A 20,725-nucleotide genomic window follows, 5' to 3' on the forward strand; every position below is an offset into this window, starting at 1 on the left:
CTTAATCTGAATAATAATTATTACTATCCCATTGTGGGGCCCCCATAAATGTTCATGATTTTTTATGTCGAATAATTATTTTCCAAGAGGAGAGAGACCACAATTTTTCTACTCAGTTTAACAGGTTATTCGGTTGGTTACTTGACTCTTCTTTCCCCAGAACGTTGTCTATACAGCTACCAAATATTCTGAAGCTACTCTGTGTTAGAGAATATTAGAGAGGAGGGAAATTGACAAATTCGGTTCGATACGAAGTGAACCGACCGTGTACTTTTTATGCCATAAAAATTTTGAACATTAAAACAAAAAATTATACTGAGACAAATTTTATTTTTAATATTGTAACATCCACAAACATCGGAATCTCTTAATTTCCTCCTTTTATTATTTTAAAATTCCTATCTCAATAACACAGTCACAATATAAAAATAGAATATATCGGTAAACATAAAAGATCACTATAACGCAAATAAGTAATATCATATATTCTTTTTATTTTCAACAAATTTAACCCTCTTAAGTATTTTGTCTATGTCAAAATAACTAATAACTGTATTGTAAGATGATATTATTTAAAATTTTGGATGATACTCGTATTGAACATATTTGGTCCTTCGAGCCTTCAATATAGGGCTTGAAGAACCAGACACTGTAATTTTGAATGTTAGAGTTCATTATGAACAGTAATATCTGCTGAAAATTATATTTTTTCGAGAAACTTAACCATTATTTGGAACCGAAAGAAATGAAATTTTCATATTCACACTCACAATTCCACTATTTGGTCCTCGAGCCTTCTAAACGTTCATGGCTCGAAGGACCAAACAGAGTAATTATGAGCAATAGTTTAGTAAATTTAAATTGATCTTGGACTCGTGAATTGAAATATTGTAAATAAGGACTGTACAGTGAGAGAAACAAAGCGATTATTATATTAATGTAGTTGATCAGCGGGAGACATAATTAGACCGAAATGAGAACAGTTTAAGCTATTAGAGAAACACATTTTATAACCAAAGAAGATACAGGAACTGAAATTGTGATATTCACACTCAAAATTACACTATTAGGTCCTTTAAACCTTCCATAAGTTCAAATTTGGCTCGAAGGACCAAATATAAAGTTTTAGTGTAGTTACTTTGACTTGATCTTGGACTCATTAATTAAAATCCTGTTTCTAAGCACAATACAGTGAAATATTAAGTAATTATTATGTTAGATGTAGTTGGAAAACATAGGGAGAAATAATTGGACTGAAACCAGAGGAATTTAAATTACTAAAGAAACACATTTTAGAACCAAACGAGATACATCACTCAAAATGACACTATATGGTCCTTCGAGCCTTCTAAACATTCAAATACGGCTCGAAGGACCAAATAATGGGTGTATTAAATAAAATGATTATATTATTGGAAACAAATCAATCCAGATTTAATTCAAATTAATTACGATTGTAATTTTGTTCATATTTCAATGTTTTTAATTATAAATTGTGCTATAATTCCGCCTATAGTAGCGCTATAAATAAGTTAAGGAAACACATTTTCTTAAATGTATAATCTAATCGATCTAAAAAAAGATATACACGTAATACTGCGGAGATCTCTTCATAACTTCATAGAGCTATAGTTAAATCATCTATTTTATGAGTACGTAAACTCTAAAGTAAATAATTTATATTATTACAGTACCGGAATGTTAAAAAATAGTAAAACCTTTAGCCTTATCATAAAATATGTCAGTTAAGAAAACATATTTTGCTGGGAGGCGTCATTTTCGAAATCGCTCCAAGCATTATTCAGTTCCATAAATATCAGCTTCGCCAAATTCTCATTTTCTGTACCAGTTTGCTAAAAAAAATTATTAAAATTGGTTTAATACAAAAAGGCAGCATCGAGTCACCATATTTACTCACACACCAATACCCTTGGCAGAAAAGGATTCCAAACAGTCCTGTGATGCTCTCATAAAAAAAAAATTTGGAAAAAGGGGCAACGGAAAGAAGTAAGACAAGAATTTGCTCTATTTGTTCAATATAAGCCATAGAGTTATATTTAGAGGTCATAAACTGTCAAATTTTCAACTCATTTCCTTCAATATTTTCTTTGTTAGAATTAAAAAAAGGAAAACATTGAGGTTATGATAAAAAGTGTTATGGTAATTTTTATTCAGGAAAATCATATTCTGTTGGTATGTGAAGGACAGTTACAACAAAAACTATAAAAAGATCCTGAAACTGGGAAAGATGAATTTATGGGTAGATAAAACCTGAATCAAAACAAAGAGCATATAAGTGGACCGGACCTGATAAAGTCGTCAGAAGCTACCAAAACTGTTACAATCGTCTGATAATGTCAAGGCCTTTGTATCATATTTACATTATTTGATTGGAGAAGAAAATCACAAAGAAACAGTTAAAATTGTGCTTCGAGTTGCTTATACATCCATCCTATCTTCCATATCTGATCCCTAGCGACTAATTGGTGTTTCAGAAAGAAAAAAAAGATCCAATATAAGATAAATCAGTTCAAATAGAGGCTTTGGAAAAGTATTTGAATATAAAATTTGGTTAAAAACTTGTTTGTCTTTACTAAATCGACGATATATAAATATATAGTGTGTTTACATGTAACAATATTGAAATAGTTTTACCTTATCTGGATGAACTGCCAAGCAAGCTCGCCTATAAGCTTTTTTAACATCGGCAGGTGAAACAAGTGTATGCATTTCACATTTATTCCACTTTGCACCTTCCCATAAAACGGTGTGCATCGAACATAATAGAGCGCGTATATTATTTTTCTTTCCCTCCGCCTATAAAAAAATTATTGACAGATGCAATCCTCCACAAAAAATTAATTTTTTGGAATGAAACATAATAATAAAAAAAATTGCGTAAATAACGCCTAAAGCTTCTTATATCAATGAAAATTTTTGGAAAAATATAAACAAGGTGATTCAATTCTTCACAAAAAAATCAATTTTTTAGAAACAAATATGATTAGGTAAAAAAATGATCAAAATTTGCATAAATAACGCCTAAAGCTTCTCAAATCTTGAAAAAAAAATTGACAAACATTTACAGGGTGGTCAGAAATTAGCTTATATAATAAAACGTTATATGTATTAATTTTTTTCAAACCCTATTTTGGATATCTACGGTAAAATATTAGGGATATTTTCGTTTACACCCTACTCAAAATTAAAAAATAATAACAACAATCGAATGGAATTAATTATAAACCCACCCATTCCATAATCTTCATCTTTTCTGGATCTACATAAGCAGCCATCTCCTCTTTTCTCATGGCATTCATAGTTCTAGGAACGTTTTCCTTTTTTCCTGTAAAACTGTAGCCCTGAGATCCCAATAGATCACCGAAAACATCGTCACTTTTCAGTTTAACCTTTGGTTCGTTGGGTTGATTTTTGTTTAGAGCATCGAAATGTGCACGGTTATAATCTGCACTGCTCATAGGCGATTTTGCTTGATGTTTGGGCGTTGCGGTATTGGAATTTGATGAGTATACACCGTGTTGGGGTGTTGTCGGTGGTCCTGTATTCGGAGTATGAGATCCACTAGTAGATTGGTAAGTGGTAGACTTAAAGTTTAGGCCTTTTCCTATATTACCTACAACAAAACAAAAATTATCAAATAAATATAGACAAAAATTATCAAATAAATATAGACAAAAATTGAAAAAAGTATCAAACAAAAGCATAATCATACCTGAAGATGGAAAATCAAATACGAAACCAACATATTATTGAATAATATCTATTGTAATCTTCCATTACAAAATTTTTCGTTTTAGGCATTTCTGCTTCACACTTACAAGTTTTCTTGGTTTCCTTTCCGTCTATCCATTGAACTCTTTTTCATAGTGAAAATAACTGGTTTTTCTTATCCCTTGGATCATATCCCATGTAAATGAGTTAATTCTGGAACAATTACTTCGAACTATGACCTCCTATCCAGTTGATCCTTCAGCTTGGTTGTTCTGCTGTTCCAAATCTTTCACCATCATCCCATGTTGTTTGTTTGGACACAAGACTTCTATATCTTCGTCCTAGAGAGCATCGTTTAGTCTTTTGTCTTGGCTGGTCCTCAATAACAACAGTCATAATCATTAGGTTTTCAAATTTGGTTTTGTTCCACCTTTATTGGAATAGATGTGTTTTCACTTATTTTTTTTGATTTTCCATTTTAACTCACAGTAATCTCCTGGAAGTATATATTCTTGGACTCATCATCTTTTTTAGTCCTATTTAAATGATGATCTTTCATTTATTACGTCCTACTTCTTTTCTGAATTTAATGTTTAAATCTTTCAACATCATTCGTCGTTGCTTATTTGGACTTGAACTATACCATACCATACCATACCATCCATACTTCTAATCTTGGCTGAACCTCAATGATAATGATAACCATCATCAGATGGTTTTCAGTTTTGATCTAGTCCTAGATTTAATAGGATAGATATGTCTTAACATCATCTGTTTCTTCCAGCTTGGTTCTTATGCTATTCCAATTTCGAAACTTGACGGTCTTCTTTATGGGGATGCTTGTTTAACTCCTTATCTTGACTTAGATGATGGTAGTCTCCATTAAGAGAAGATCTTCAATTTTGATTTTGTATAAATTTTTCTAAGATGAATATGCTTTCGCTTCTCATTTTGATTTTCCAGTATTGGGGGCATTCTAACATATAGTAATCTCCTAAAAATCGAGTTTATTGGAGTATGAACACGTCTAAGTCTTCCGCTTTCACTATAGTTTCCTTTCTTCTTAGTTTTTCTACTATTTCAATGTTTTAGCTTGACATTGATTTCCACCTTTTTTATTTCTTGTTTGGATGTAGGTTTTCATGGGGAGGCTCGTTTAACGCCATTCCTGTTCCTGATTTCTATTATAATCATCAGTAGGTCTTGGATTTGATCATGAAGTGTCCTAAAAAAAGAGTAGTTCTCCAAGAATCTAGATCCTTGGACTCATCATCCAGTGTTCCATTTCCTGTTTGAATAGGTAATGGTGGAAGTCCAGTAATTTTGCTGAAGTTTCTGGATGGATTCTAAAAAAATGATAAGACACATGTTCTTACCTAAGTCAGCAAATGGATCAGTCGATTTCTGTTCTTTTGCGTTACTTTGTGGTATGGAATTTTGAGCGGGATTTGAGGAGGTAAAATGATTCCATCCTCCTAATAGATTACTACCATCTCCAGCACCATCTAACGACGCAAAAGGATCGAACATTTTACTGTTATCGTTAACTTCATTATTAACAGGAGCCGAATTGAAAGGGGTGAAATTATTTACTTCATTATCTCCACCTAACTGGCTCAATAAATCAAAATTGGTACTAGGGGATGCAGATATTTCATTAGAATTATTTATTGTGGACGAGGAGTTAAGATTCAACAGATCAACTGCTTCTATTAATATATCTGACTCTATGAGATTTGATTTTGTAACCTGCAAATAAATATTAGATTATTCTTCTTTCCTTTATAACCTCTCATATGTATATACAAGTATGCAATGATCGAATATTCTGAAGCTCCGTTCGAAAAGATTTTATTGAGAAGAAAATTGGTAACAGAATATTTATGGAAGATACAGATTTAGAAGCAATTTGAGTTATGGTACAATGATTCACCCAGTGAAAATTCCTCTGGAATCCCTAGGTGAAGATTCAATTGGTTCAACAACATATTTGAGGTTAGAAGTCCTGTCCTGTATCCTTTGGCTACATAAATAAGCAGATACCAAGTATTTTGGAGCTGTGTTCGAGAAGATTATTATGAGAAGAACATTGGTACCAAAATATTAATGGAGGATCTCGAAAGATAGAGATTTAGAAACAATTTGCATTATTAATAGTGGAGATCCTCTGAGCAATTCGCTAGAAAGGACAATAGTGACAACAAGTAGCGAAGGAACACCAAATGGTGTAAGACAGATACTGAATACATTACAGATAGTGGTTACGTCGTTCTAGTATAGAAAGGTACCAAGGAAAATGATGGTACAATGATCTACTTTCCTCTGGAATCACTAGGTGAAAATTAAATTAGGTTTGAAACATATTTGAGGTTAGACATCCTATTAGTGGTACGCAATCATTCCAGAAGGGAGTAGTTTTCTTAATTATTTTGTCCTGTAATTTATTTTTGGTTCATATAAATATGCAGTTATTGAAGTATTTTTGAAAATGTTCCACTAATTCAAAATTATATTATATAATTCAAAGAGAATTCTCGAAATTGAAATAGATGTTGGGTTTGATGGGAGGAGTTTAAGACAAAAAGATAAAAAAAGATTTTTAATAGCTGGAGGAACGAAAATAAAAAAATGGCGATCGTATTGAAGAATACAGTGGGGCATCGCTATAGAAAATGGTATTTCTACTTCATTTTGATTCCCTAGATGACTTTTTCACATCAACTTCGTTATACTATAAATAAATACACCTACTACTTGTTCTAAATCAGAAGATTCTTCATTATCTTGTAAAACATTCGTTGAAGGAGGTGGTGGTCTGGACGGTCTTTCAGGTGGCCTCTTTTGTGGCATTTCCGGTTTCTTAATAGTAGCAGGCGTACTAACTACAAAAATATTATCATTTAATCACGTTTTACATTAAAATTTTACAGCTTTAAAATAATTATAACGATAACACACCAAAATTATCTATAGTTTCTCCTTGTTCTAATTGAGATGTAAACATTGTATCGACAACACGTATAGTTTGATCAGTTAACCAAGGAGCCGGTTGTGAAGGTTTCTTTTCGGTATCAGTGACAAAAACATTCAGATTAACCATAAATCTATCTTGAAAGTGATCTTGACCTTCGGCTAAATCATCTAAATCAGACCTATAATAAAATATTTATCAATTATTATAATTTATGTTAACCCGTATAAAAATCCTCTCTTTTTGCATCGAACAGTTTATTGTCTAAATAAAAAGAACTTACTTTGTAAACCTCAAACATGTATCCTCTTCGGGTATATACCCAGTATGAAATTGTATCTGAAATATTTTAATACCGGTCGCTTTACCCTGTGTCATTACACCACCTAATATATTCCTAGCGTGGTAAACTATCACACAAACATCCCCACAAACCGTGGCGTTTATAGGAAGGAGACACTAGAACGAGAAATATTAATTTTGGAGGAACAATTTTCACAATACAATCAGCATACTTTTCCTTCGGTTATATTGAACAGTCTCATTCTTTCATAGTCTTGTAACGTGGATAAAATACATCTATTCTCGCTATAAACTTCTACGTAAGGCCTACAACCATCTCTGAAACAAATAAATTGTCAAAAAATTTAAACTAATCACTGAAAAGTCATCTAGAACGTCACTGTTTATTTTGGTAGTTTTATGCACAAACGGCAGTGTAAATGTTTATTAACAAACCCTGAAATGTCAATATATATTAACTCAAATCATTCCTTGTTGCTTGTTTGGTATATACCATACATGCTTCTTCTAATCTTATCGGAACCTCAATGATAGTGGTAACAACTATCATCAAATGGTCTATGGATGTGATATTGTCTCATATGGTTGTGTCTTTGCTTCTTGTTCCGACGTTTCAGTACTCATGAACACATCAAAGTCTTCTTCTAATATAGTGTCCCAGTAACTCAAAATGATGTATTTCTTCAGTTACATTCAGTAGTTTCCTTCCAGCTTGGATGTTTAGCTATTCCATTATCTGGACTCGCCGTTTAAATATTTCCACGACATTCCTTATTGCTTGTATTCTTACAAGACTTCTTTATTTGATTCATGGAGAAGACTATTTGGTCTTTTGTAGATATATACCATCCATGCTCCTTCTAATCTATATGGACTACATTTAAATATGTCCACAACATTCTTTGTTTCTTGTTTCAATAAGACTTCTTTATGTTCCTCGCGGAGAAGAGCATTTGGTCTTTTGAAGGTATATACCATCCATACTTCTCCTAATCTTTGGTGATAGTGGTAACCTTTATCAGAAAGTCTTTCCTTTCAACTTTACTAGGATAGATTTGTCTGTATTCACTTGTATTAACTTTATTTGATTCCTTGCAGCGTGTTTGTATTCTAATCCAGAAGCATTTTAGTAAACAATTTATCATCTTCGGATACTGTACTAGACTACACTAATAGTTTCAGTATTCAGGGAGTCATTTACAGTGCCATCCAAAGGATCCACTGCGGTGATTCCCAAAATGGGGGTTACCCTCAAGGAACCGTTGGACCTTGACGACCCAGCGACCGCCATCCTCTGGTGCGCCTATGTGGGCATGAGGAAGAACACCAAAGCTAAGGACGGCTGTCGCAAACAATGTTAGCGGGAAACTTGGCAAAATTCCAAGGTCTCTTACAAGAGCAGGGACCATGACTCTGAGCAAACTGAGACCACGGAACCCACTATCCCCAAAGCATCGGTTTCTACCGATGTCGAGGCTCTAGCCGGTGCTTTTGGCAACATCGGTGGTGTGGAGAAAAAATAGAAGGAAGACCAAGACTCCAAAACCAAGCCCTCTTCATTTGGTTAGAAATCATACCTTAATATGTCAAAAGATCCAAGCCAAAGCGCCTGGTCTGCTTTTCAAACGGCCTGTTAAGTGGGGCCCATGTTCCTTAATGGCTCTTGGTCGCCCACAATTCTACTATGGATCCACAGAAGACTCAATTCAACATTTCATGTTTTTCCACGAGATTTGAGAATATTGCGGAGATATATCTGCAAGGGGTCTACTGTAAACAGCAATATATGAGGGAAAAAAGTTTGGGAACTTCTTGTCTACCGTGTCCTTGGGTTCAAGATACTCAGAAGGAGTAATTTCTTGAACTTGTGGTTTTAGCAACTTTAAAGCTATAGTTAGAACAGGCTATGGTAACAATATCAACGTTTCATCTTTGTTCATGTTCCACAAAAAATTTATATTTAGTATTCCAACAAGGAAATATAAAACAAGTTATTTTGGATCTATCTGATCTGATCTATTTGAATTGTTGGACAGTTCTCCCTCAAACACTTCAAAGAACAATTTTAACGATTTCATGTCCCAAACTGTCTTGGAATGCCTTAACTGTAGATAGCAGATAAGGTTTATATATATAGAGGGATGTACTATGATATAATTGAAGTATTTTGATTACATTTCCCTCCAACAACGTTTTTTTCCTCACTCAGTTAGATTGAATTTTGCTGTACATAAAAGTGAGGTTATTAAAATTTTATAAAACACAGAACTTTTCCATATATTTATAAAACTCACCTAATTTTCGTAAACAAAGGTATGGGTTGCATTTGTAGGGAAACTAAAGTAACAGGATTATAATGCGGATACAGTGGTGGTTCCTTCACAATATCCGCTAAATAGTAGAGGTATCGTAGCTCTGATGGTCTCATATTGGGAGGACATCGTTTAACAGCGAACATTTGAAGAGCATCTTCTGGTACTTGGAAAAGCCCCGCATAAATAAGCAACGCACAAACAAGTGTTGCGGAAGTTGCTTTTCCATCCTAAAAAATTCAAATAATAAAATAAATTAAAAAAATGATTTTTTGTTCATATTAAACCACAAAATTTTAGCATCTTTGGTAACCAATAGATTACTTTCAGTCTCTGAAATTGATATCTTGGTCATCAAAACTTTCTCTATGCAGCGTAATAGTGAGTTGTGGTAGTAAATATAGTGGTTAGTATGATTATTTCTAACATTTCCATTTAAATATGAAGGTACATTGACAATAAGGTGATTTGAGAAAAAACCCAAGTCTGGACAATACTTATTGGAAGGCAGTAGCAAGCTAAAGATAGTATTCTACCTAGTACTGCATTTCTATGGATACGAAGAATAAATGTTGATAGCATCCTGACCCAATGTAAATAAGAAAATAAAAATTTGTCATTTCTCTCTCTCAAAAATTATTTTTGAAAAGAATATTCAAAGTAATTGTACCTCCATAAAAACAAATAAATAAGAATCATCTGAATTTGAAGGAAATTATGAGACTGGAAAAGCCATTTAATAACAAATGGGCAGATCAAGAAAGCAGCAGTAGAACAAATAAATGATACATGGACAAAAAAATGAATAAATGGAGCTGTAGAGGAGAAGATGGTGGATAGAATGAGGACCTGTAGCTTATCTGATACCTGTAAAGTAGAAACGAGAATCATTTTTAGTAATTCACAAATTAAATGGTGCCAAATTATTATTTACTTACCATACAGTGGATAACAACAACATTCCTGCTATCTCCTGCTAAATACTGATAAATATCTTCGCACAATTGGTACATGGAATTTAATAAAGGTGCCCGGAACGTTTCTGGATAAGCAAACGAACAATCCACTATTCGAGCTTCCCCAAATTTTGAATGGTACTGCTTATTGGTTAAATTATAAATGGAATATTTGAAATTTGGATGCCTGGAATCTAAAAATAATCTAACGTCTTCGATATGATTAGTTTTGTAGGTAGATTCGAATCCTTCGGATGGATAGGGCATTACTATTATCCTGGAACTTATGTAATGGATATCCAAATCGGTTCTTCCCATACTTCTAAAAATTTAGTTACTTTATTTAGGAGAAAAAAAATTAATAAAAAGAATATCTTACTGTTGTACTGTAGCCATCATTTTACTACTTGTATCTTTAAGGTTTTTCAGAAAACTCCCAGCTCCTCCTTTAAGTGAGGAAAACAATCCCGACTGTTTATTTTCAACCGGTCTTTGTGGAGGCGGTATATTATGCCGTTGAGAAGGGGGAGTGAGCTTGGAAGGAACCTAAAATGTTTGGGTGTCTTTTTAAAACCAATCTCAGTACGATTCATAAAATTTTAACTAGGATTACTATGTAGTCTACGAACTAAATAGTACCATTACACTGTACTGATGAGACCCAAATAATTGCGTTCATCAGATTTCAAAATTAGTATTTTTGAAGCATAGTTGATAAAAAGAGTCATCTAAAATATATTAGACGCACATAGCTGAAATATATACAGTGTGAAAAGCAAAATAGAATAAATGAATAATTTAGATGAAATAGTCATGTTTGAATTTATTTGATGCAAAAAATGGGAGATGTACTTGTCATTTAAAGATGAGTTGAGGTAGGGATAATATTTTCACTTAGGATTTTTCATAATTACTTTCCACAATATATAAAAATGTATAAAATTTAAAAAACAAATCAATATTACAATAAATCAATTTTATACTTTAAAATGCAAGATTAAAATTATAAATCACGTTAAAGAGGTATATAAAATCGTTTTATATACAGCGTGTCCCATTTATTTTGTTGAGTTTAGTTTCCACAATAGTGTGAGGGTAATTTTTGACAAAAAAATGTAATTTCCCAATAAAATATACAGTATGTAGTATTGAAAATGAAACATATCTATTTTTACTTTGTAATTTTGAATAATTACTTTCCACACTGTATAAAAGAGCTGGAAAGTACAAAACAAATCAATATTAAAATAAATCAATTTTATACTTTGAATTCAAGGTTTGCCCATACAAAATTATACATCTCATTACAGAGATATATAAAAACGTTTTATATACAGTGAGTCTCAATTCAGTTCTCACTATTTAAAATGAAAATATCACCATGTTCTCATTATTTGAATCTTTATAATGGGTGATGAACATAATTTTCAATTGTAATTTATACATAACAGATTATAACATATCTTTCACACTTTTTTTTTTAAATTTTAAACAAATGTTAATGTAGATTCGTCATTCAAGACCTACATTTCACGACAAATACTACATTATAATGATTAATAACAGACTCAAATGTATCGCATGAAGTTAATGAGATATACTACTACAACAAACAATTAACAGTATTTTTCACTACCACCTCGTACTTTACACAAAGAAATAATGAAGAATCGTTCTCTTACTTGTTGATTAGAATAAGTTTTTGCTGCTTGGACTACCGGAGGAGCAGGTCTAGTTGGAGGAACTTTTGAGTTGTCATTAGGAGGCATGTCAAAAAAGGATGATTGGGGTTCCGGAATTTTTTGTTGTGGTATAGATAAAATTAAAGGTGCTTTGAGGTCGTATTGATTCGATTCTGCTATAGCTGCTAACATTTCCAGTACACATGTTATCGATATCCTTTGCTGGGGATTGGCTTGCAAACATCCTCCTATTTTAAAAATTTATACAATAAAAAGGAGATATGTAAAGAAAAATACACAAAAAAGATTATCAACCACATATTAATACTTACTAATTATTTCATGGAAACAAGAAAAAGTGGGATCCTGAGGGATGGTATAATTGGCATTAATTATTCTAAGTTTTGCGCTGTCCTCAAAGGGGTGACGCATATAACAGAGCGTATATAAAATGCATCCCAACGCCCATACATCCACTGGAGTACCAACAAAATAATTATTCCAAGTGTCAACAATTTCTGGAGCTCTATACATCGGAGTAGTGAACTTCGCCATCTAAAATGTTTAACTTACATATATAATTTGAGCATAACAAAAAAAAATTTTCTCTATTTGTCATGTAAGTACGATAAAAGTATCTATGGTGTCCCATTTTTTTGCTGTGACACTGGGGATCTCTCCTCTTAGAAAATTCAGAACATATGAAATGGCTCTAACTGCCAGATATCTTTATTTTCTATTTCATAACCTGCCAAGTGTAACACTTTCTTTTGTCCTTTACATAATAGAATCTCAATGTTTTATCACAGAAAAGTATGTGAGTACCCCGACAAGTCTCCCATTAATAGGACTCTCATTAGTAGTTATAGGTTCCTTTTGGTTACGTTGGAGACATTCAACAGATATTCTCTGGTTATAGCTTCCCAGGAGTGTTTTGCCTGTCTCAATCCCTGTAGATTATCCCAGTACCCCTATGTACCTTCTCTATTGTTCTTTAAGTGATACCACAAAAGGTTTTAGGTCCTATGAAGAGTTTGTCCCCTATTTAGTTTCCCTATATTATGGTGTGATTTGTAATGCATTGGAGGGTAGCTATATTCTTCTTACTTAACTTTTTTAGCTTACTCAAGAATTCACAAGGAAGTTTAGTTTTTATAACTTTGGAGCTTAGAGCTCTAATGGCTTCTTGACTATTGAACTAGATGTTTATCTCCCGTTTGGGATAATTTCTGGTTGGGTGTCTTACCCAGGCTTTCAGTGTTTGGTACACTCCTATTCCAATTTTGGAACGTCGTCATAGAACCTTTTTGTTAAGAAAGAAACAACTATAGATGTAATTATTTTCATAATTCAATATCACTGTAATCAAAATCAAAATAACAAAAAAAATGTATCATTATTAAGTTCTTTTTAGTTAAATGCCACATAATTTAGGGAAAAATATTATAAAGTTCTGAAGTGAACTATTCCTTAATTTCTTAGTATATATTCTGTATTTGGTAACAAAATTAATATATTATTGAAATTTAAATAAAAAGCATTACCTGTTCCTCGAGGTTGGCATGATGGTTGGCTGTCCATGAAATATCTGGTCTAAATACATCAGTTGTAGCAGATCCAAAATCACATAATTTAATAGTACTTTCGGCGCTTATCAAAAGATTTTCTATTTTTAAATCTCTGTGTATGATAGGAGGATTCTGGGAATGAAGATGTGCAACAGCCTTGCATGTTTGATAAAAGATTTTTGTTATCGTCTCAACATCAAAAGCAGATGAACGTGATTTTAGAATATCTACTAAAGAACCTCCTGGAATTTTAATAATCAAAAAAATATATAAATAATTGTTCAATTCAACTAACATACCAGGGCATAATTCGGTCACTAATAAAAATTCAAATTGTCCGTGTTGTGTTTGAGATTTATCGATATAAGAAGCAAAAAGATACTGAATTATATGTGGATGGCCTGATATTTTTTTTAATATGTTTATTTCTTTAATAATGTTATTTTTACTTTCTTCGTCGGCAGCCAATAATCTCTAAAACACTCAAAATATAAAAATAATGTCAAACACTCAAAATAGAAGTGAATTTAAAGAAATTACAGACAATACCTTTAAAGCGTAGTCTTTTCCAGTTGCAGTATCTTGAGCTACAAAAACAATTGCAAATCCTCCTAAAATATTATTAATTTATCAAAAATATTAAAAATCAATAGTAAAAAGTACCTTCGGCAATCACTTTTTTTATTTTCAATTGTACGTTAGAAATTTCAATAGTATGTCCTACAAAACTATTTTCGTTTTGTCCATTAGTAGGACTGCTGAAATATTCAAATGCCGATTTAAATAGTTCACTCATTGTTCTTTAAAAATTCATAATTCCTGATAAAAATAATTTAACAGATTTTTCTACCTCCTACTATCAATGTTAATGTCACTTTTGCGTAAGTCAACAGTCACCGCAATCACAGAACCTTACGTAAGAACAAAGTATAGCAACAAAATAATCGTTAAGCTGCATTTATACTATGCGATACGGGAAGAAAAAGGAAAAACAAAAAAATTTGTTGTTTATTAATTCTATGCAATTTGTTGTTTTGTTGTCTTACTCATATAATTTTTATCCAATTGAATGCCCATAATAGACGGGAAAACATAGATATTGAAAGAGCACTGTGAAATCATATACGCGAAATCGGAGGGACAATCCAATTTGCAGCTGGCTGTAAATCGAGCGAAATAACTCGATATCAGCTTTACGGAAGAACAGCCGCTGGATGTCTTGGTGACTGGGGCCATCGTGCGGTCACATCTAATACATCAAATACAATCTATTAACTTTCAATAATTTGTGCCTACCAATAAATATTATTTAAGTCTTAATCAATATATGTAAGTCTCAAATAAAATAATTTATTAACAACTCATTATTTTTAAAACAACGTATTCATGATGCTTCCTGAAAATTAGCTTTTGCGTGCCTTCAACAAAATTTCATCAGAAAAGACCTACGTAGCTTCGCTCTCACCTTCTTCTTTCCGTCACGTCGGTTAGCGTAGTATCTGAACTTATCCCCCTCTCTTGGTCAAGCTATATGGTTATGGAAGTTCCCTTAATTGATCGATTTTTTATCTTATTAAAAAAATCAACTGCATTGCATCTCTTAAAAACTCGCCGCCTCTTCCGATTCGCGTCGCGTGTAGATGGTGCTTAAGAAAAAATTATAAAACCAAGTTACTAGCAATTTTAAGGGTTATTATTTTGATCTGAAGCGAGTTTTTATTATAATATATTTATATTAATCGTTATGTTTATTTCATGAAAGAGGATAATCACATCTAATAATAAATAAACATTTTAAACAATAGTGACAAACTGTCATCGAAATGTCAAAAGAGAGAGATAATAAATGGTTAATCGATAATGTTAGATTAATTAACGATTTTTCAAAAATTACGTTTTAGAACAAGAAAATTCATAAAATGGACTTCTTCAACTAGAATTCACTATGTCTTCGGAGCCCATTCAGTTAAAACCAGTTTTGAAAAAACATGGGCAAGTGATAATAGAAGATACACCATCCCTTATGTTTTGCAAACCTAAGTTAATACCACTGAAAAGTTTTACTTTGGAAAAATTAGAAAAAACACAACTAGAAGCGCACAAAATTCAAGAAAAAGACCCAAAAGAGTAAATGTTAAACCATGAGCTACTCACCGTTAATATCTACGATAATATTGTCGTTTCTATTGGCATCTACACTGTTATATCGTTATGGGAATTGGTTCAGACATCGCATATTCGTAACGTTAATTGTGTTATTAGCTTGGTATTGTAGTTTCTTGATTATATTCGTATTACCACTTGATGTGATATCTGTACGTAAATAATTACAATATCCAGTACACAGATTATTTATATTATTTTTAGACGGTATATCGACAATGTAAAGAAGAGAGGATAAATAATATAACAGAAGTACAAAATTCGTCGTTAATATTTAATAATGGTTTCAATAATGCTTGTGAACCACCATGGACTAATTTACCAGAAAGAGTTTTTACTAATTTGTGGCATACTGTCTATTGGAGCACTCAATTATTAACATGGTATGTAAAAACTCCACAAACGTAATGTTTTTTCAATGTTTATTTAATAAAAATTTGAATTCACAATTCTATAGGTTATTTTGTTTAGTATGTATAGTATGGCCCTAGAATGCTGCCTTTTGAAACTTCAGATTTAATGGAAAAACATAATATTTATTTCCAGGTTGGTTATGCCAATTATGCAATCTTATATTAAAGCTGGGGATTTTTCATTACGTGGGAAATTAAAATCAGCTCTAATAGATAACGCTATATATTATGGATCATATCTATTAATTTGTGGGGTGTTATTAGTGTATTTAGCACTTAAACCAGGTATTGACTTAGATTGGTAAGTTTTGATTTATATTTTACCTTCAATTCATATTTAGAGCTGTTATCTGTGTTTATAATAAGACAAAATGTATTAAACCTTATTAAATATGAATTTTATTAAAAACAATAATTTTATTGGAAAAAAAACACCCCTATACATTCTGTTAATCTCTTTTAGGTCTAAGTTAAAAGCGATAGCATCTTCAGCTAGTAATACTTGGGGTTTATTCTTACTTGTGTTATTATTAGGATATGCTTTAGTAGAAGTACCAAGAAAACTTTGGAATAAGTCTAATCATAGTTTGATATTGACAGAATCGTATTTTAAAGTAGCGAAATTGAGTTCTGATAGATGCGAAGCTGAAGAAACCGTCGATGATGTTTTAGAGGTATTTTAAATACTTGTGGATTTTAATCGGGTTGGATAATTCAATTTAATTGCAGTCTTTGCAAGCGGTATCTTTGGTTGTGAGACCTGGTCATCCGTTTTACGTATTTTTGGAAACAATTTTACAAAAAGTCCCTGTAGAATTACAGGATAGAATGAAGAGAAGGCAGTTGCCGGATGATACGCCTACAGATATACCAAGTGAAAAAGCGCTTATTCGACTTCACAAACAAGTGAGTCTTTGTTAACTAGCTCTACCTTTGTATCTTCTTGATTTTTACATCATTTATTCTGCATTTAACCTTTTTCTTCATCCCTACCTGTAACTTTTTCTTTTTTTATTTGATTTCTATCATATTTTGTAATTTATTTAATATATAACACCTGAGAGCCTAGTCACCTTCATAACATATTATTATACAGTCAATAATCTACTTTTCTTTTATTTTTATGCATAGGCCTAGGCTCAGAGGGGCTTCTTAAGGACCAAATAATAGTAAAAAAAATCAGAAATACTGCATAAATTTCTGGAACTCTATATATCACTCAATTAAGTTGCACGAATTTATTTGTTTCTTTTAAAAAACTATGGAATCTTGTATACTGAGAATGTTTTTTTTTAATGGAATCTTGAAAGACAGCCCCGATTTTTGAATATTTGGTGTTTTTTTTTAAACAAAATTTCTTTTTTTTTCATTATACTATAGTTTTATTTTCCAGTCTATAAAATCTTTACAAGTTTTACAACGTACCGAAACCCAATGGAATTTGATGGTTGAAAAAATTTTCGAATTGGAAGATACTTTAAAAAATCAAATATCCCGAGAAAGGGTATTTAAAAGAACGTTCGAAAGGCGACATAATTGGTTTAGAAAATATATTTATACATCGAAAATTGAATGGTATTGGAGGTGTCTTTTATATTGTTATACCCAGAAGGTTTTAGCTATTTTAGCCGGTCTATTATCAATATGTGTAGTATGGTCGGAAGTGACTTTTTTTAACGTCTACCCTCCTCTATCAATTTTTGCAGTAATTGTGAATGTTGCTAAAAGGAATTACGACTATTTCACCATTGAGGTAGGTAAATATTTCACTATCATATAGGGTGGTTCAGCGTTAACTAGTCTAGTTCTATTAATGTGGATAAAAACTTCAAATTTGAATCAATTTATTTTGAAAAACTGCCTCACCAATGTGGAATCTATTGTCTAAGATTTCTTTCGAAATGGCTTCAATTTGTTCTGTTTTCATTTCAAGAAGAACCAGAAGTCATAAATCTGGTTATTAATGTGGATAGAAATATCAAATTTGAATTAATTTCTTTTGAAATACTTCTCTAAGGTTTCTTATTTTTAAATAAATGGCTTTTATTTGCTCTATTGAGGCCTTAATAGTGTCAAAATGTTTCATGGTGCTAAATCTAGTTATTTATGTGAATAGAAACATCAAACTTTAATTAATTTTCTTCAAAAGACTGCCCTCCAATATTGAATACATTACTGGACTCTTTTCTCATAAGTTTCTTTCTAAATAGCTTTCATTTATTGTATTGTGGTCTTCATAGGGTCGAAACGTTTTCTTTTTAGCACATTTTTAATTTGGAAAAGCCAAAAGTCACATGGTACTAAATAGTTATTAATGTGGATAAAATAATCAAATTTGAAATACTGCCCCCAATGTTGAACCCATTACTGGATTCTTTTCTCGCAAGTTTTTTTCCTTCATTTGTTCTATCGTGGCCTTAATAGTGGCAAAATGTTTTTTTAGCACATTTTTAATTAGCCAAAAGTCACATTGTATTGAATCTGGTTATTAATGCGGATGTAAATACACAGGAAGACTTTTTGCGCTTTGTTGTGTGGCATGACCCATTGTTCAAGTCTCTTTCTTTCATCATTTTGCCAAGTCCATTAATAGTAAATTTGATTTTGGAACAAACAATTGTGTCATTTTTACACATTTTCATTTACTTTTGACGTCCCGACCTTTCGTCCTGTTAATATGATTAATTTCCACTTTTAGAGGAGGTGAAACATACTGGCAATTTTTCCAATTTAAAACAAATTGTTGTTAAAACCTTGTTCAAGATCCATGGGGACCGGGAATGGATCAAATTGTCTCAACACATGAAATTATGAGTCTTATTATTCGAACTAGCTGCTATAAATATTGTTTCACTGTATTTCTTGATGTCACCTCGTAGTTATAGACAAGATTATCAAAAATATGTGATATTATATAGCATCATTTTTTTTAGGTTTTTTCGACTATAATAATTTTGTACTTATGCTACTGTGCTTTTTCTACTGTACTTAAAATCAAAGTTCTCAATTTATATTACCTTGCCCCACATCATCAAACAAATGAATACAGTTTGATATTTTCTGGTATGATGTTAAGTCGATTAACTCCACCGCTTTGCCTAAACTTCCTCGGTCTAATCCATATGGATAGCCACGTGATAAAAAGTCAAATCATGGAGACATCTTACACGCAGGTGAGTTTTTTGTGAGAAAATTTTTTATTAATATAACTTAATCTAATATTAACTAGTTGTTATTTCATACAGTAAATCATGAACCACTATTCACTAGTGATTAATTTATATATTTAAGAATAGTTATTATACTATTTTTTATTAACCTTGTTTAATTGTTAGGACCCTGTATAATAAAAATGGTGCATTAATTAATATTTAATGAAAAAATAGTTTGCAAAAATTGTATATGGGGATTAAATTGCTATTTAACATTACGGTTTCTAAAATTTAATTATTTTCAGATTATGGGTCATATGGATGTCATTGGTATAATATCTCATGGTTTCAATATCTATTTCCCCATGGCTATACTCCTATTCTGCTTAGCAACTTACTTTAGCCTAGGATCCAGGCTTCTATCAATGATCGGTTTCCATCAATTCATCGGTGATGATGAAATGACAACAGATTTAGTTGAAGAGGGCAGAGAATTAATAAAAAGAGGTTTGTATCATTTTAAAAATAAATTACCTGGAAAATTAGAATATAACTTTCTAGAAAAACGCAAGAGACAAAGATTAGAAGAATCGTTTAATTCAAAGAGAGATTACCATGAAAGATTCCCTACTGCAGGTAGATTCAGGCAATCGAGGAATGGTAATGAGTCAAGTGAGTTTTCTTTTTGTTCGTGATGTAGATATATCCTAATTTTCAATCTTTTAGCACGTCAAACTGAGGAAGTGGAAACCAATCGTTCAATCCTAAAAGATTCCCACGCCTTAAATTCCTATAACGGTACTAGATTTACATCAGAACTAGATACGAGGTTGCTACCGAATGAAGAAGATATAGATGAACGTTTCGGTGCGAGTACCAGTATCAATAAAAGGGAATCCAATGAGTTGGATCCCAGATTTTCTGATCAGATAGATGCTTTTTATAGGAACAGAGTGGGTAAACCCCCGAGGGGTATTTTCGATGATGTTTAATAAAAATAATTATGGTTTTATAGATAGAATTGTTACCAAAACTGTTGTCTTAGTGCAAGTAAATGTTAACACATTTAACTTATTTACACCTAAAATGAAATGGATTAAATTGTTTATATAGATTATCTACTTTTTTTTAAGTTTCCAGTTTTATAATATAGTTGAAAACCCCATTAACGAATGATTGTTCAATTTTTAGAAAAGTAACAGAAAAAATAAAGAAATTTGATTATTTATTGGATATAAGTTGTTTTTAGAGAAAAGTTGATAGTATATAAGATTAGTGTATCTCCTTTGGGGTAATGATCTTCTAATTCCAGTCTTTGGAGGTTTAATTCATGATCTTAATTATAAAACATTTCTTAATACATTTAGAGTTGGATTATTTTTACATAGTTATGAGGTTACAACAAACATTCGATTCAATGAAAACGAAACAGTAGTTAAAATGTCACTTATTAACCTTTACCCTGACGCCTTA

The 20,725-nt window shown here is 31.8% G+C and overlaps 2 protein-coding genes across 2 annotated transcripts; one reads left to right on the forward strand and one right to left on the reverse strand.

Annotated features, from left to right (window-relative positions):
• Positions 1-310: 310 nt before the first annotated feature.
• LOC130445645 (cyclin-G-associated kinase) lies at positions 311-14,448 on the reverse strand. Its single transcript, XM_056781396.1, has 17 exons — positions 14,188-14,448; positions 14,074-14,135; positions 13,824-13,998; positions 13,501-13,766; positions 12,289-12,511; positions 11,957-12,204; positions 10,654-10,820; positions 10,257-10,596; positions 9,301-9,548; positions 7,219-7,324; positions 6,987-7,162; positions 6,691-6,884; positions 6,484-6,614; positions 5,109-5,481; positions 3,252-3,634; positions 2,656-2,817; positions 311-1,853 (listed from the first exon to the last, which is right to left on the reverse strand). The coding sequence occupies exons 1-17, from the start codon at positions 14,318-14,320 to the stop codon at positions 1,746-1,748; spliced, it is 3,495 nt and encodes a 1,164-aa protein (XP_056637374.1). The 5' UTR covers positions 14,321-14,448; the 3' UTR covers positions 311-1,745.
• Positions 14,449-15,224: 776 nt separating this feature from the next.
• LOC130445635 (LMBR1 domain-containing protein 2 homolog) lies at positions 15,225-20,366 on the forward strand. The gene is made up of 10 exons (XM_056781381.1): positions 15,225-15,839; positions 15,892-16,070; positions 16,234-16,401; positions 16,564-16,774; positions 16,830-17,006; positions 17,494-17,853; positions 19,034-19,273; positions 19,558-19,759; positions 19,814-19,924; positions 19,979-20,366. Exons 1-10 carry the CDS (start codon positions 15,666-15,668, stop codon positions 20,242-20,244), a joined length of 2,088 nt encoding a protein of 695 aa, XP_056637359.1. The 5' UTR covers positions 15,225-15,665; the 3' UTR covers positions 20,245-20,366.
• Positions 20,367-20,725: the final 359 nt, after the last annotated feature.

This window comes from Diorhabda sublineata, chromosome 6, assembly GCF_026230105.1.
Source record: "Diorhabda sublineata isolate icDioSubl1.1 chromosome 6, icDioSubl1.1, whole genome shotgun sequence".
NCBI lineage: Eukaryota > Metazoa > Arthropoda > Insecta > Coleoptera > Chrysomelidae > Diorhabda > Diorhabda sublineata.

Excerpts from the sequence above, each read along its gene's own strand:
- LOC130445635 (XM_056781381.1), top strand. The coding sequence starts at position 15,666 with ATGAGCTACTCACCGTTAATATCTACGATAATATTGTCGTTTCTATTG. Across the intron at positions 17,854-19,033 it reads ACGACTATTTCACCATTGAG|GTTTTTTCGACTATAATAAT; the intron begins GTAGGTAAATAT and ends CATTTTTTTTAG. Across the intron at positions 19,925-19,978 it reads GAGGAATGGTAATGAGTCAA|CACGTCAAACTGAGGAAGTG; the intron begins GTGAGTTTTCTT and ends TCAATCTTTTAG.
- LOC130445645 (XM_056781396.1), bottom strand. The coding sequence starts at position 14,320 with ATGAGTGAACTATTTAAATCGGCATTTGAATATTTCAGCAGTCCTACT. Across the intron at positions 10,597-10,653 it reads ATGATGGCTACAGTACAACA|AAGTATGGGAAGAACCGATT; the intron begins GTAAGATATTCT and ends CTAAATTTTTAG. Across the intron at positions 5,482-6,483 it reads CTTCTGATTTAGAACAAGTA|GTTACAAAATCAAATCTCAT; the intron begins GTAGGTGTATTT and ends ATTTATTTGCAG.